At 40.5% G+C, this 15147-nt stretch overlaps 1 protein-coding gene across 35 annotated transcripts in view; it reads left to right on the forward strand.

The window, feature by feature from the left end:
• MACF1 (microtubule actin crosslinking factor 1) overlaps nt 1-15147 on the forward strand; it is a 340643-nt gene that overhangs the window by 281225 nt on the left and 44271 nt on the right. For all 35 annotated transcript variants that reach the window (XR_015156209.1, XM_086380225.1, XM_086380415.1 and 32 more), the window contains 10 exons: nt 3379-3540; nt 3696-3866; nt 4504-4670; nt 8282-8441; nt 8796-9122; nt 10350-10434; nt 10928-11169; nt 11840-12046; nt 13369-13488; nt 13923-14030. Coding sequence is in view for 34 of the 35 variants with exons in the window: in XM_086380225.1 (XP_086236351.1) it covers nt 3379-3540; nt 3696-3866; nt 4504-4670; nt 8282-8441; nt 8796-9122; nt 10350-10434; nt 10928-11169; nt 11840-12046; nt 13369-13488; nt 13923-14030 (1749 nt within the window). In the remaining variant the exon portion in view is untranslated. The remainder of the gene's footprint in view (nt 1-3378; nt 3541-3695; nt 3867-4503; nt 4671-8281; nt 8442-8795; nt 9123-10349; nt 10435-10927; nt 11170-11839; nt 12047-13368; nt 13489-13922; nt 14031-15147) is intronic.

Genomic DNA, 15147 nt, shown 5'->3' on the forward strand with positions numbered 1-15147 from the left:
TAGTGAGGGGAAGTTATCAAGGATGGCTTCTAGGTTCTGATTTGCATCGTTGAGTGGATGGGTGTTGGAGGGTGGAGGAAACAAAAAGTACCCATTGAACTGAGAAGGCATTTTGAGACCAAAAAAGAAGGCAGGCAGCTCCATATAATCAATGGATCAATTTATTATAGAGTAACTTACTCTCAGGCTTCCTGTCTCAGCAGTTAAGGATCCGCCTGCCAGAGCAGGAGATGTGGGTCGGGAAGATCCCCTCAAGAAAGAAATGACTGCCCATTCCAGTCTTCTTGCCTGGAAAATCCCATGGACAGAGTAGCCTGGTGGGCTACAGTGTGCATGGGGTCACAGAAGAGTCAGACACAATTGAGCAACCGAACAACTTACTTTCAGGGTAGCATTAGGGAGACCACAACCCAGATGCATTTGCAGCTGTGCTCTGCACCATCGTGGGGGCAACTGGGACAGTTCTGCAGTTAACCTAGAGGGTGGGGGTCGGTGCTTGGGAAAAGGACTTGTATTCCTAAGGCAAGATTTATGAATGGGTTCTGCTCTATGGGCACTAGGAGTATACATCAGCAAAGGTTTTCATTGTTTGGGGACTAACAGAGCATAGGGGCTACCTGGTCCTGATGATTATTAAACAGTGTCTATTATCTACAAAGCCCTTGACAACGGAGAAGTGATTTACTGTACGCTACAGTCCTGGGTGGGGTCAGCAGAAGGACAGGAGAAACTCTTAAGGGCCCAAGATGGTGTCAGTTAGGCTCACGCCGTACAGTGGGGGCAGTAGCGAATTGCTCAGGGAAGAGTAGCATTGGGGGAGAGGAAATTAGCAGGTGTACTATTCAACTTTGGAATGGTGTATGGCAATATTAAGGAAAATAGTTGGATATTTAGATTTGAAATTCACAATATATATATAATTTTTAGAGTAATAAGCATTTATTATGGTAAGGAATGCCATAGGAATGGGTAGAATTGCCTTTAGGGGAGTGTAGATTGAGAAAAGGGCTCAGGACTGGCATCCTACCCTTATCTCTGCCCCTCTAAGGCTAACATTTGGAGATCTAGAAGAGAAAGAGGAAGTGCGTGAAGGATATCAAAAAAGGATCAGTCAGGATGAAAGCTGGGAGAATGTGGTATTACTGTAGATAAAAGTGTTTTAAGAAGTTCTTTGGGAAATTTTCTGTTTTATGTCCCTGTTGCATCTTACAGCCATGCAATAATTTTTACTAGTGTTCTGCTCTGGGAAACGTCTGCCAGCACTGGTTAGTGAGTAACACGGCACAGTCTATGCGCCATGAAATACTAAGGAGCAGGAATTGTGTCTAAAAGCTCAAGTGTTGCGCAACAGCTTTATTTGGGAATTAAGAGAAAGCAAGTGTTTGCAGATTTATTTTCTTTAACATTCTGTTCACTTGTGTTCACTATAAATATTTAAAGAGTACTAGTATATAGAGGTATTTTCATATATTTTTAAACTTCTGGGGAAAAAAGACAAATACCCATTCCCTGTCAATCCATAGAGTGGACATGGGAACTGAAGAAATCTCAAATACGTTATGTGAAATGTTCACGAGCAAAGTAAATCCAAATTTTAAGAAAAGAATTGGCTCTATTATATGGAAGAGATTGTCAAGCTACTTAAATTATGTTTTTACTTTTCTGTATGATTTACACTGATACCAGTAGAGCTTCTTGCCAAGATGGAGGTATTCTCTGTTGCCCAGTACGTTAGACCCTTAGCCACACATGGCCTTTGACCCCTTGACCCCATGAAATGAGGCCATTGGGGTGGAGGAACTGAATTTCTAGTTAAATAGCCACACGTAACTGTTGGCTGCCGTATTGGACTACACAGGAAAAATTACATATCGGTCACAGCATGAGACAGGACTTGATGGCTGGGTAAATGGGGGCTCTTCGGTGTGGACTGGACACCTTCGGCATTTCTGCTCCCTTCACCTTTCCAGCCCCTCCCACAGCCATGTTGCTGTTGTTTTTTCCCCTCTGCTCTGATTTTTCTTCAGTGAAAGCACATTTAATGCAAAGTAGAATCATAGCACTTGCTTTCTCTAGGAACCATGTTATTGGAGTAACAGTCATTTTTAGCTGAACTGCTGGGTAGTGTTGCCTAACAAAATATGGTGTAATCAAATTGTAGTATAAAATGAAGCCCACTGGTAATTACCTTTATAACCTTCCTTTTTCTGTGTTCCCTGGCGCCTTTCCTCCTTGTGACTCACTTGTTCAGCCACAGACCATTCTTTCTAGAATCAGTTTCCTAATCCTAGTGTGATCTGTGGTCTCACATAGGCCAAAATTAGTCTTACCCAAACTTATAATTTTCTTTTGCATTTGTTTTTGTTCTCTTGCATTCTTCAGCTTTCATTGATTCACCTGTCTCCCTGAGTTTGAAGGAACTTTATGTGGAAGAAAAATGAATGGAAATAAATCCAGACTAGTGGAATGTGGCTGATTTTATCCTCTGACAATTGAGAGAAATCTGATCTTAGGGACAAATATTTATTTCATTTTTTTCCTTAATACCATTGGAGTGGCAGAAGTACTGTTCTCTTTGTTTCCTTTTATAAATTTCTAAGTAATAATGGACCTTGACTGCATTAGAAAGAAACAGTCACATTGCTTGTTACACTTGTTTACAGTTATAAAATTCCATTGTTTCATGGTAAACATGGATGTATAGTATCATTGTTTTTAAAATATTTTATGTATATCTGAGTCTTGCTTAAAATATGTCTGAAGTTGTTAAGGACATCTCTCTATAATACTGGCCCACTTCCCTTTGTAATCAGAGGAATACTATTTCAAGATTATTGGCTGTTTGTGGTCTGTGGCCTTGGAACAGAATGGAATTAAATGGCCACAGGGGTATTAAGCTATGAGGTTGGGATTTTTCACACCATTAATGTGTTTTGGTTGATTATTAGTCCTAGTCAGAGAAGAGCATTGCATGTATCATGGTTGGGTAAAGCTATTCCCCAAGGTATTTTTAATCTTAAGTACTAGTCATTCGGTATCACCCTTTCCGTTTAGAATTGATAATGCATCACACTTTCACAGTAACTTGAGGCTGATGCATCTTTATTCTCAAGAGCTTTTTGCATTAAAAAATTAACAGAAACAAACCATGAGTCATGGTTTAAATGCCCACGTAGTGCCATAACTCTCTGTAATTGCTTGTCCATAGGAGAATGTTTTGAAATGTGAAACCACATTCTTACTTGATACTTCTTGTACAAGTGGCTTGTTTTGTCTTGTTACCCCCTAGCCCTCCTTTGTTAAAGCATGCCTCCTCCAAGAATAACCAGTCACTGTCATGCCTATAGATTAAATCTTCTTTGGCTTACAATTATCTAGATGTTTCAGAAAGAACAGGTGGATCCTCTCCAGATGAAACTGCAACAGGTGAATGGACTTGGCCAGGGCTTGATTCAGAGCGCCGGAAAAAACTGTGATGTGCAGGGTTTGGAACATGACATGGAAGAAATCAACGCTCGGTGGAACACACTAAATAAAAAGGTGAGTGAACGGAGGGCATAGAAAAAAGATATGGAAGTTTCAGGTTTCCATGGCACCTGAATGCAAATAAAACCTTAGTCGTTCCAACCTGGAGTTACAAAAAGGGATAAGTCATTTCAGAACTCTCCCCTTTCTCCTCCGTATCTGTGAAACAGGTTGCACAAAGAATCGCACAACTGCAAGAGGCTTTGTTGCATTGTGGGAAGTTCCAAGATGCCTTGGAGCCATTGCTCAGCTGGTTGGCAGACACTGAGGAGCTCATAGCCAATCAGAAGCCTCCATCTGCTGAGTATAAAGTGGTGAAAGCCCAGATCCAAGAACAGAAGGTAAGTGAGAATGTTGGGGCAGTGAACTGTAACAGCCGAAGGGAATGACAGACAACACGATTTGCTTATAGTTTCAGGAGCACAGTTAGGAGTTTAGTAGAATCCTAACCTACCTTGTGTGATCCAGAAAAGAAAGATGGAAATTGATCTTCATCACCTTTGTAATCTCCTAGTTTACCGTGCCATATGTTGAACTGAGCAGTTTTGCTTGTTCACTTATCCTGTCTCAGTGTTTGTCACCACTTTATCTTAAGAGATTTTGAATGTTTTTCGCGTCGGCACTATTCTAAATAATGTTGCATATCATGTATAAGGTTCTCTCTGGTTCCCCGCCCCCCTTGGTTTGATTTCCACTTCCATGCCTTTTTCTCTTGGTTCAAATTAAATTCCTTTTCAGTCACATAATGACAGTCACTGCTCCATTTAAAAACCTGAGTGTAGGAAAAGTTTATAAGACTGGTAGGAATTATATCTCATGTTTTTGCCTCAGGTTGAGGGGAAAAAAAAAAACTTCCTTGTTCAGTTAACCTTAGGGCTCAGTGAGGTGAGGGTTTTGGATTTTGTATGTTTTCCTTATTTCAGATTTTAAAGTGACCCCATGTTATCACATTTCATTCTCTTTAAACATGTACATCAGTTGCTCCAGAGGCTACTAGATGATCGAAAGGCCACGGTAGACATGCTTCAAGCAGAAGGAGGCAGAATAGCACAGTCAGCTGAGCTGGCTGATAGAGAGAAGATCACTGGACAGTTGGAGAGTCTTGAAAGTAGATGGACTGGACTACTCAGCAAGGCAACAGCCAGGTAAAGCCAAGGGGCTTTTGAGAAAGAAGTCAGAGATGGTTTTTGACTTGTGTCACTGAGATGCTGTAAAAGCCCCTGGATGATGCTCATGGAGCTCTGGAGGTGTTTAACGGCTTTTATCTTGAAGAGGGATAAGTTTTAAGAGATGATCCTCATAACCAGAGTGACTCTTAGGAAATGAGCCTCAGCTCTTCTGTAAGTTTCTGAGAGCTGGGAGACTCATTGCTCTGTGGTGGTTTTCAGTTGCAATATAATCATGCTTCCAAATGACAGACGTGGACTTCTACAATCCAGCCAAGTAATTTTCTGAGTTTTGGAAACAGATTTCTTTTTTTTCCCATTAATATTTATAAATAATGTTTTTGATACTTGGAATTGAAATGTATCATGTTTCTTTTCTGTTAACTTATCCCAGTATTAGATGTTCCTACATCTAGGAGCTAGCCTGTGGTTCTATTAAATGAGCATTCAAGAGTTGCATGGACTGTCTTCACCAAAAGCTGCAGGCGGGCAGTGTACTTCTCTCCTCCACAGAGATGCGTTCTCTCTCTTTCCATAGCTATCAGTTAGTCCAATGTCACTCGAGCTTAATAAGTCACACTGGGTCTTTACTTTCAGCTGATACTGTTCCCAGTTTTAAAAGTAAATGGTAATGAATCAGAAATGAGTATGAGAGTCATAGAGTTGATCACTTATTATTTAGATAGCTATGGGTAGTCTTCAGATAACCCCCTCTTCAGTCTCTTTACCTGTTCATGGCTTGCTTGTTTCTCATCTGAGCTACAAAGTTTTTACTTGCCCGTGTTAGTAGGAGAAACGAAAGAATTCAACTTACTTTCATTTCCAAATTGCACTGCTTTTTTTCTTCTCTCTTTGCATCCATTTCCAGTAATAGTACCATTGACCTTCCAACTACCTGGGTTTAAAACCTCAGCCTCATTTTCTTTTTACCATTTTTTTCCCTCCCCTGCTTTGTGTCCCATATCTTTCAGTATACTAAATTTTATCTATTTTATGTCTACAGTATCTTTCCTCTCCATCCATTTCTCTGATTCCAACTCACTTGCCTCAGTTCATGACTTATGAACTCTCACTTGGGCTTGTTCCCATGAGGTAGCTCACCTGAGGGCAGCCTCCTAACTAGCTAACCTTAACCACTCTACTGCTGTTTCCCCTCAGGCCTTCCCTCTGCACAGTCAGAGACATCTAATGACTGCCTGTTGCCTATAAAATAGTCTCATTAACCACCATTCAGAGGTGGCCCTAACCCACCTTTCTTCAGTTCAGTCACTCAGTTGTGTCCAACTCTTTGTGACCCCATGAACCACAGTACGTCAGGCCTCCCTGTCCATCACCAACTCCCGGAGTCCACCCAGACCCATGTCCATCGAGTCGGTGATGCCATCCAGCCATCTCATCCTCTGTCGTCCCCTTCTCCTGTCCCCAATCCTTCCCAGCATCAGGGTCTTTTCCAGTGAGTCAACTCTTCACATGAGGTGGCCAAAGTACTGGAGTTTCAGCTTCAACATCAGACCTTCCGATGAACACCCCCGACTGGTCTCCTTTAGGATGGACTGGTTGGATCTCCTTGCAGTCCAAGGGACTCTCAAGAGTCTTCTTAGTTTCTGCTCTTCTTCTCATTCTTTATGGTCAAAGTAAACCATATTTGGTTCTTCAGTGTCTTCCGTCAGTTTCCTAATTCTGTCTTTGCTGATGGTGTTCCATCTTCTATGAAAGACTTTTGTTCATCTCCCCTGCTTTTATGAAGCTTTTCTTTATTCCCAAGCATAGACTAGTTTCATCTTCCTCTTAACTGCCCTAACTCTTCATGTGTACCTTGTGTTATGGTCATTATTTTATGTGCCTACCTCCCAGGTCCTTAAGCTCACTAAAGTCATGATTGTTCCTAATGTATCTATTTATGAATCTTTTCTTCTATCCTACTTGCTTCCATGCTCCGAACACAGTTTCTGGACCAGTGTTTTAAAGAGAAATCCCAAGAGCAGCATCATTTGTTAAGGCATCCTGAAGAATTCTGTGTAGGTTCTTTAATATTGTATTTTTGATGCCTTCAAATGATTTTAGCTCTTCTCTTTTCTACCCCAAATCTTGTTAACAGTGATTTCTTCAGATTTTCAGATCCTTGAATCATAAATGAATCAGAAAGATCTAGAAGTCTAGGACAGTTCTTTAAGAATTAAATTTTTAAAATTTAAAATTTGGAAAAAATAGACACATGTATATATATAACTGAATCACTTTGCTGTAAACCTGAAACACTAATGAAACTAACATTAATTTTATTAATCAGCTGTACTCCAATATAAAATATAAGAATGTTTTTTAAAGTTTAAAGCAAAAAGTAAAATCTTTAAGCAGGTCATTAACCAATGAAAATAAACCACCAAGCAATTTATTTAAGATTATATTTTATGTTTTAGTTGTACTGATTGAAGATGTAGTTTGAAGGTTGACATAAACTAAGAAAGGAAACTCTGTACTTTATATTGACATTTAAAAATAGCATCTAGAAATACATTTTTCTTTATACTCAAACATTACATTTCCAGATAATTCAAATGGCAGGTCTTTATATTAAATCATTTATTATTCATATAAGTTTGTCCAGAGTACCCAGCATAGGACCTGGCACAAAGCAGATGTTTAGTAAAGTTTTACTGAAATAAAAGTACTTCCCATCACCCAGGCCCTTTTCAAATAACACAGCATGTAGTCTGATCTTAATGGCCAAAGTCATTGCGTGGCCTTTGATTATTACTCTGTGTGCTAATATAGTTCTGTGGTTGTTTTTGTGTCTTTTGTTTATTAGGCTGCCTTCAGCATTCAGGCTTCCCCTCTCCTTTGTAATTGGCTGATTTTAATCTATAGGGTATTTGAAATCCACACTTAGTATGGATGTTATGTTAAATAAGATTTAAGATTCTAGATTCAAGATTCCAATTATAAAGTACATAGTTCTTTTGGCTGCCATTTGCCTTAGCAAATTCAGCTAGTTTGAGGTTATTTTTTTGCCTTAAATCAGAATTCAAAGTTATGGTCTGAGGCCTGAAATTACTAGAAGCCTGACTGATTCAGGGGCGATAGGAAGAAAGTTCTTGTTCATAGCTTGGTCTACTTGTGCTCTTCAAATGCTGTCTTTTCTGTTCATCATAAGTGAAGGTAGCAGTGACAGGGAAAAGAGAAATGAAGACTGATCGATTTTCTACTCCTTTAAACATTATTTTGGTCACATGTACAGAGGATGGACATGCTACATCCTACAGGAGAAAGAGTAGAAGGTCTGATTCTAATTCTCACTGTACCATTGCTACCCTGTGGGCAATCTGGACAGATCTTTCTTTAAGCCTTCAGGCTTGGTTTTCTCTTTTTATAATAGTGGCGTAATGTTTGTCTACCTTACAAGGTCATGACAGAACCTAAATACTGTACTGCAAGCTTCTAAAACAGCAAAGTGCTGTTTTTTGTGTGTTCTGTTTGCTATTGATATTTCAAATGTGCCTGGTTAAGATTGGTCTTTTACTGAATATAGTACTGTTAACAGTTTTAATGTGACTTTTTGCCTGAGCAGCTTGTTCTATATATTCGTGTAGGCAGAAACAGCTGGAAGATATCCTGGTTCTGGCCAAACAATTCCATGAGACAGCTGAGCCTATTTCTGACTTCTTATCTGTCACAGAGAAAAAGCTCGCCAACTCAGAACCTGTTGGCACCCAGACTGCTAAAATACAGCAGCAGATCATTCGGCACAAGGTATGAAGTAGTTGTGGTAAATGAAAACACAAAACTGGAATCAGAAATCCTAGAAAACTTCCTGCAGCATTCTAAAAGATGTATTTTTGCCTTTTTTTAAAAATAAGTTTCACTTAAAATATGGTCCACTTATTAATTGGACTAGTCACATTCTTCAAGTAAAAATAGAATTGGACATATAGGCTACCCTCAGAAAAAACAGCTTTTTGTTCTGTTTTTATGTTATTTTTACCCTTCCGTAGGTAAACTTATATATTATTGTTTAATTTATTATATCATTTGTGATTCATTGTCTCATGTTTACTTTTCATTTATTTTGTTTCTGTTATTCATTTTTTCCATCTGGATTTCCAGGCTCTGGAGGAGGAAATAGAAAGCCATGCAGCAGATGTGCACCAGGCAGTCACAGTTGGGCAGTCCCTCTCCTCCCTGACAAGTCCTGCAGAGCAGGGTGTGCTGTCAGAAAGGCTAGACTCGTTGCAGGCCCGATTCAGTGAGATTCAAGACCGGTGCGGCCGGAAAGCAGCCCTGCTTGAACAAGCACTGTCTAATGCTAGGCTTTTCGGGGAGGATGAGGTGGAGGTGCTCAACTGGCTGGCCGAGGTTGAGGACAAGCTCAGTTCAGTGTTCGTAAAGGATTACAGACAGGATGTCCTGGAGAAGCAGCATGCTGACCACCTGGTATTCATGCTTTCCATTCTTATTGGTTATGTTACTAAGTTATTTTGTCATTTTAATTCATGTTTGTCTTCATTTCTTTCTCTCTCTCCCCCCCCCTTTTTTTTTTTCAATTCCAAACATTTCAAATTTATTTTATACACAAGTACTTAGTTACAGACTTGTTGCTAAGGACTAATCTATTTTTTGATAAGTCCATGGAAATACTTATACTTAACAAACTGAATCATTAATTCTAGAAGGTGATCCAGAGTGTAATCAGGGGCCATCTCAGTTCCAACTCATGTTTTACATCACTCAGGAATGTATCATTCAGCTCCACTTGAGCAGTTATGCGGAGGAGTATGTACTTTAACGAAATGTCAGTCACTCAGTCATGTCCAACCCTCTGCAACCCCATGGACTGTAGCCTGCCAGACTCCTCTTGTCGATAGAATTCTCTAGGCAAGAATACTAGAGTGGGTTGCCATTTCCTCCTCCAAGGGATCTTCCTGACCCAGGGATCAAACCCAGGTCTCCTGCATTGCAGGCAGATTCTTTACCATCTGAGCCACCAGGGATGCCCAAAACTTTAAGAAAACCAGATTACTTAACAGTACTCAACATTTGATCATATAGTGGTAACTTTTTAAATGTTTCTAGAATTTATATGCTCGAAGTGCAGGAATTCTGGGTCATCTTAGTAGAAAGAACAGTTTGCCCTTTTTGTTTTGTTTTTATGGAATTTCTTTGGAAATGGTTAAATCAGCAAAGCGATTTTTTTGTTTTGTTTGTTAGTAATGATCTTAGATTCTTCTACTTCATTGACTTCAGAAGTCAGTGCTCTTCAGATATTGAGAGTTTTTAACTAGGATTCTGATTTAAGTTGGCCTGTTCTTGCTGATTATCTTTTCTTGAACTCTAATGCCTTATCCTTTGTTTTGGACATGGTAGACATTTTGGCTGAATTCTGCTTCTACCTTTCTTGGGTTCAGGTTTGGTACCAATAGGTTAGTAAAGTGGATTAAGTCCTAAATCTCTTCTCATCAAAGGAAGGCTTGCTTGCCTATAAGTATCTGATTTCATTGCTTTGAGTAATTAAAGGGGTAACCAAAGAGAAAACGAAGGAATCGAATATCTCATGTTTAAACTGACATTCATCTCACTTTAAATTTGGTCTCTTAAGGGGCTCACATTTCTTCCACTTTGTTGTGTCATAGTTTTAGGATTAATGGTGTTCTTTCCTTTCAGGCTTTAAATGAAGAAATTGTTAATAGAAAGAAGAATGTAGATCAAGCTATTAAAAACGGTCAGGCTCTTCTGAAACAAACCACAGGTACTTTGAAAAGTGCATGTCTTAGCGCCTGGTCATACAGACCTTAATCAGCACTCTGCACCGGCCACTTCTCTTTGTAGATGGGAGGGGCTTAATACTCACTGATTATATTACCGTGTGCTTCCTGGCGACTGGGGCTTGGGTTTCTATTTGCTGCTAAATCTTTCATTGAAACGCTGTATTATCTCAGATCTGGTTATAGATGAAAACTCTCCCTGCCCTCCAATATGTTGAATACCAGCATTTACTGAAAGATGCTGAAAGTGTCTAGAAAAACTTGCAGTCAAACTCAGATCCTAATAATCTCAGAAGTCATTTCTTTTATTGATTGAAGGTTTCTTTCCCACTTCCCTTGGTGTGGGACGCTAGGTGAAATCCCTGCCATAGGGAGAGAGTATCCATAAAAGTTAAGCTCTGACTTGAATAAAGAGAAGTTAAAAGGGCTCCCTTGTAGCCTATTAGACATGAATAAACTGTGTGCTGTCTCCCACAGGTGAAGAGGTATTGCTCATTCAAGAGAAGCTGGATGGCATAAAGACTCGCTATGCAGACATCACAGTCACTAGCTCCAAGGCTCTCAGAACCTTAGAGCAGGCCCGGCAGCTGGCCACCAAGTTCCAGTCTACATATGAGGAACTGACCGGGTGGCTGAGGGAGGTAGAGGAGGAGCTGGCAGCCAGCGGAGGACAGTCCCCCACAGGGGAACAAATACCCCAGTTTCAGCAGAGACAGAAGGTGAGCTGACATCCCACACTGTAAAGGGAAAGAATTTTTCTCTTAGAATCCTGAAGTTCAAATTCTTGAGTTTTACACCATCTATCTTTACCTGAAATCTAAACCAAAAATTTCTGTCTGCTTTGTTTTCTGTTTATTCGTGGAAAATAAGTCAGGACAGGCCTATATAAGAGCATTTATCATGGTCTGAAGAAGAAAAAGATTGGATCTGAACACCCTAGGAAGCTTGCTTCATATGGAACATTTTAGAACTTACTGTCATAGTTCACTCTCTAAAAGAGTACCTCATAGTCACCTCTAATTCTCCTGCAGGACCTTGTGCAGTTCTAGATGCACAGAAATACAGTGCATTTGTTGAGGTAAATGAATGCCTATGATTAAAGCATTATTTATCATTTCTATTGAAGTAAGGAGAAAAAATACAAGAAATACCATTCATGTTACCCAGAGGCAGTCTGGCCTAAAAAGTCTTGCTGACAGTTCTAAGCAGCTGAGCCTAAAGTCAGGCTGTGGAGTGACTGAAAAATCTGAGACAAGAAAAAAAATAAGTGAAGGAAGGAGGTCAGAGCCCTGCTGGGATGTGTGGTAGAGAGAGCATTTTCCACCCAGCACAGCTGCTAATGTGCTTAATTTAGCAAGAGATGGCCTGAAAACTTTTTTCCCTCTTTAGGAACTAAAGAAGGAGGTCATGGAGCACAGGCTGGTGTTGGACACAGTGAATGAGGTGAGCCGTGCTCTCTTAGAGCTGGTGCCCTGGAGAGCCAGAGAAGGGCTGGATAAACTCGTGTCCGACGCCAACGAACAGTACAAGCTGGTCAGTGACACTGTTGGACAAAGGGTGGATGAAATTGATGCTGCTATTCAGAGATCACAACAGGTAATCTTTATAAACACCCCTGCATTAATATTTTAGGCAGCAGGGATACATATATGGGAAGTACAAAACTATGACCCACATACATACAGTTTCAGGAATAGGAATAAATGAGATCAAGCTAAATCTGATGCAGCAAATTATCTCAGTGGTAGGAAGTTATGTGAGGGTGGATCTAGGTTTGACTGAAGATACGTGACCCCTTTGAGGAGAAAAGAACTTGGAAAAGAGAGTGTGTGGACCCTTTCCTTGCTGATGCCCTGCTTAGAGGCAGATGGTGATGAGGGTAGATAATATCTAGATCGAAAAGGTCTAAATGCATCAGTCTTAGTTTGACATAATCAACTGTTTCAGCATTAGATGGAAGAGGGGACAGAACCCAGAACTATAATTACTATCAAATATGCTAACCAAAATAGCAGAGTCATCCAAAATAGAACCCTCTCCTTAAACACAGGTGTCATGTTTCCCTCAATCATTTGTCCTTCCTGCTTTCTGGGAAAAGTTGTTTTTCTTTGTAGGTGGATATGCACCTATTCATGTGCCATGGTACAAAATATAACATGACCCCTTGGGTTCATGGTGATAAGTAGATGCTTTCTGAACCCCACAGAAGTTTGTTTTGATTCCAAATCTTGGCCAGATATTTCAGTATGAGATTTATCACACTTGGGAACTTCTCTTTAAATATTAGTGTAATTGGGCAACATTGATAAGGAAGACAAAAGGTTGAGGGGCCCTTATTAAACAGTGGCCGCACAGAACACGTTCTCTTGTTGTTGATGTCATTGTGTATGACACGTCATTGCTTATTGCGTTCCATTTAAAGGTTTGCTGTTCTTCTGGGGTCTTACACTTCTGCACTAAGCGAGTACGTCCAAGTTAACTCAGCTCAGCCTCTGCTGCCGTGTGAAGTTTGTATTTAAACATACTACTACTGCTGTTTCGTGTGTGGACAGGAAAAAAGATTGGCAGAAAGAGAGCACAGTCTCATAAAAGTACTCTCATTAGAAAGTGTATTTCTTTTGAAGAGTCTTAGTTTCCATTGTTATTTCTAGCTATGGAACCATTGACTGGGTTCTGTAATGTCTTTCCAAAGACGTTGGAATAGGATCGACTCATGTTTGTTGAAATATAATCAATGCTAAATTGTCTGCATCTTGGATTTGTGACTTTTATGAAGTTCTCACCAATTTGGGCTTTACTTTGTGAGATGTAAACTGCATTACTGAAAAATCTAGGCCTTTCTGTGTTGAATAAGTTAGAATTCTTAGAAGGAAGACACTGGCTGTAATGTATCCATTTTTCTTCAATATGTCTGTCAGTATGAGCAAGCTGCTGATGCAGAGCTAGCTTGGGTTGCTGAAACAAAACGGAAACTGATGGCCCTAGGTCCAATTCGCCTGGAACAGGACCAGACCACAGCTCAGCTGCAGGTTCAGAAGGTAAGTCACTGGCACAGTCACTTTGTTCTGAGCGAGAAGAATCCTCAATCACTTAAAGTGACTGGCACAGAGTTTCTGGCTATTCCAAGTCAAGTAGAATGATTTAGAGTCATGATGGTGGATAGAGACTTAATTTTATAAATATTTGGTTAGGATGAAGAAGGGATTTTTCGCTTTGTGAAAAGGGAGAAATAGGTCTGTTAATCCAGGAAAGAATAGTTAGCAATTTTCTATGTGGGTTTTCAGGGCGGAAGGTATTTTTGTAAGCTACTGAAAAATAAGCATTGGTGGATAGACAAAGTGTCAAACTTCTTAAGAACAATTTTTAATGTGACTTTATTAAAGCAAAGGATTTTCCATAAGAGTATGTCTGACTTTTCACTAACTCAGGCTCAGGGTCCTTGTGTTACTTAACAATGGTTTACTTTTCAAAGGCTTTCTCCATTGACATCATTCGACACAAAGATTCCATGGATGAACTCTTCAGTCATCGTGGTGAAATCTTTGGCACATGTGGGGAGGAGCAAAAAGCCGTACTGCAGGTAAACTACATGTATTTATTCACCATATTGTTATCTTGCTCATGGTGATTTGGAAGTACAATTGTGAAATGATAGTTTAAGAAGGGTTTTTTTTTTCCTATTACTGATGCTATGCTATGCTATGCTAAGTCACTTCAGTCGTGTCTGACTCTGTGTGACCCCATAGACGGCAGCCCACCAGGCTCCACCGTCCCTGGGATTCTCCAGGCAAGAATACTGGAGTGGGTTGCCATTTCCTTCTCCAATGCATGAAAGAAAAAAGTGAAAGTGAAGTCGCTCAGTCGTGTCCGACTGTAGTGATATTTAAGTCCAAGATGATGTCCTAGGGAATTCAGACTCCTCACCCTATGTTCACAAATGTCTAAATAGCCATACTGTATGTATGATGTGAAATGCATTGCAAATCCATGTTCTTAATAACAGAGGAATTGCTCCTTGTCCTCAGTCTGTAAGGAGTTATGTTTCCAGGTAGATAGATTTTTCAGAACCAGATCCAGATATTAATTCCTGCTTTCAATTCAGTTCAGTTCAGTCTCTCAGTCATGTCCAACTCTTTGCAACCCCATGAATCACAGCACACCAGGCCTCCCTGTCCATCACCATCTCCCGGAGTTCACTCAAACTCATGTCCGTCAAGTTGGTGATGCCATCTGGCCATCTCATCCTCTCTCATCCCCTTCTCCTCCTACCCCCAATCCCTCCCAGCATCAGAGTCTTTTCCAATGAGTCAGCTCTTCACGTGAGGTAGCCAAAATACTGGAGTTTTAGCTTCAGCATCAGTCCTTCCAAAGAAATCCCAGGGCTGATCTCCTTCAGAATGGACTGGTGGATCTCCTTGCAGTCCAAGGGACTCTGAAGAGTCTTCTCCAACACCACAGTTCAAAAGCATCAATTCTTCGGCGCTCAGCCTTCTTCACAGTCCAACTCTCACATCATACATGACCACTGGAAAAACCATAGCCTTGACTAGACGGACCTTGCTGCTGCTGCTGCTAAGTCGCTTCAGTCATGTCTGACCCTGTGTGACCCCAGAGATGGCAGCCCACCAGGCTCCCCCGTCCCTGGGATTCTCCAGGCAAGAACACTGGAGTGGGTTGCCATTTCCTTCTCCAATGCA

Source organism: Bos grunniens, chromosome 3, assembly GCF_055505025.1.
Source record: "Bos grunniens cultivar Pamir isolate PY7600 chromosome 3, Bosgru_T2T1.0, whole genome shotgun sequence".
NCBI lineage: Eukaryota > Metazoa > Chordata > Mammalia > Artiodactyla > Bovidae > Bos > Bos grunniens.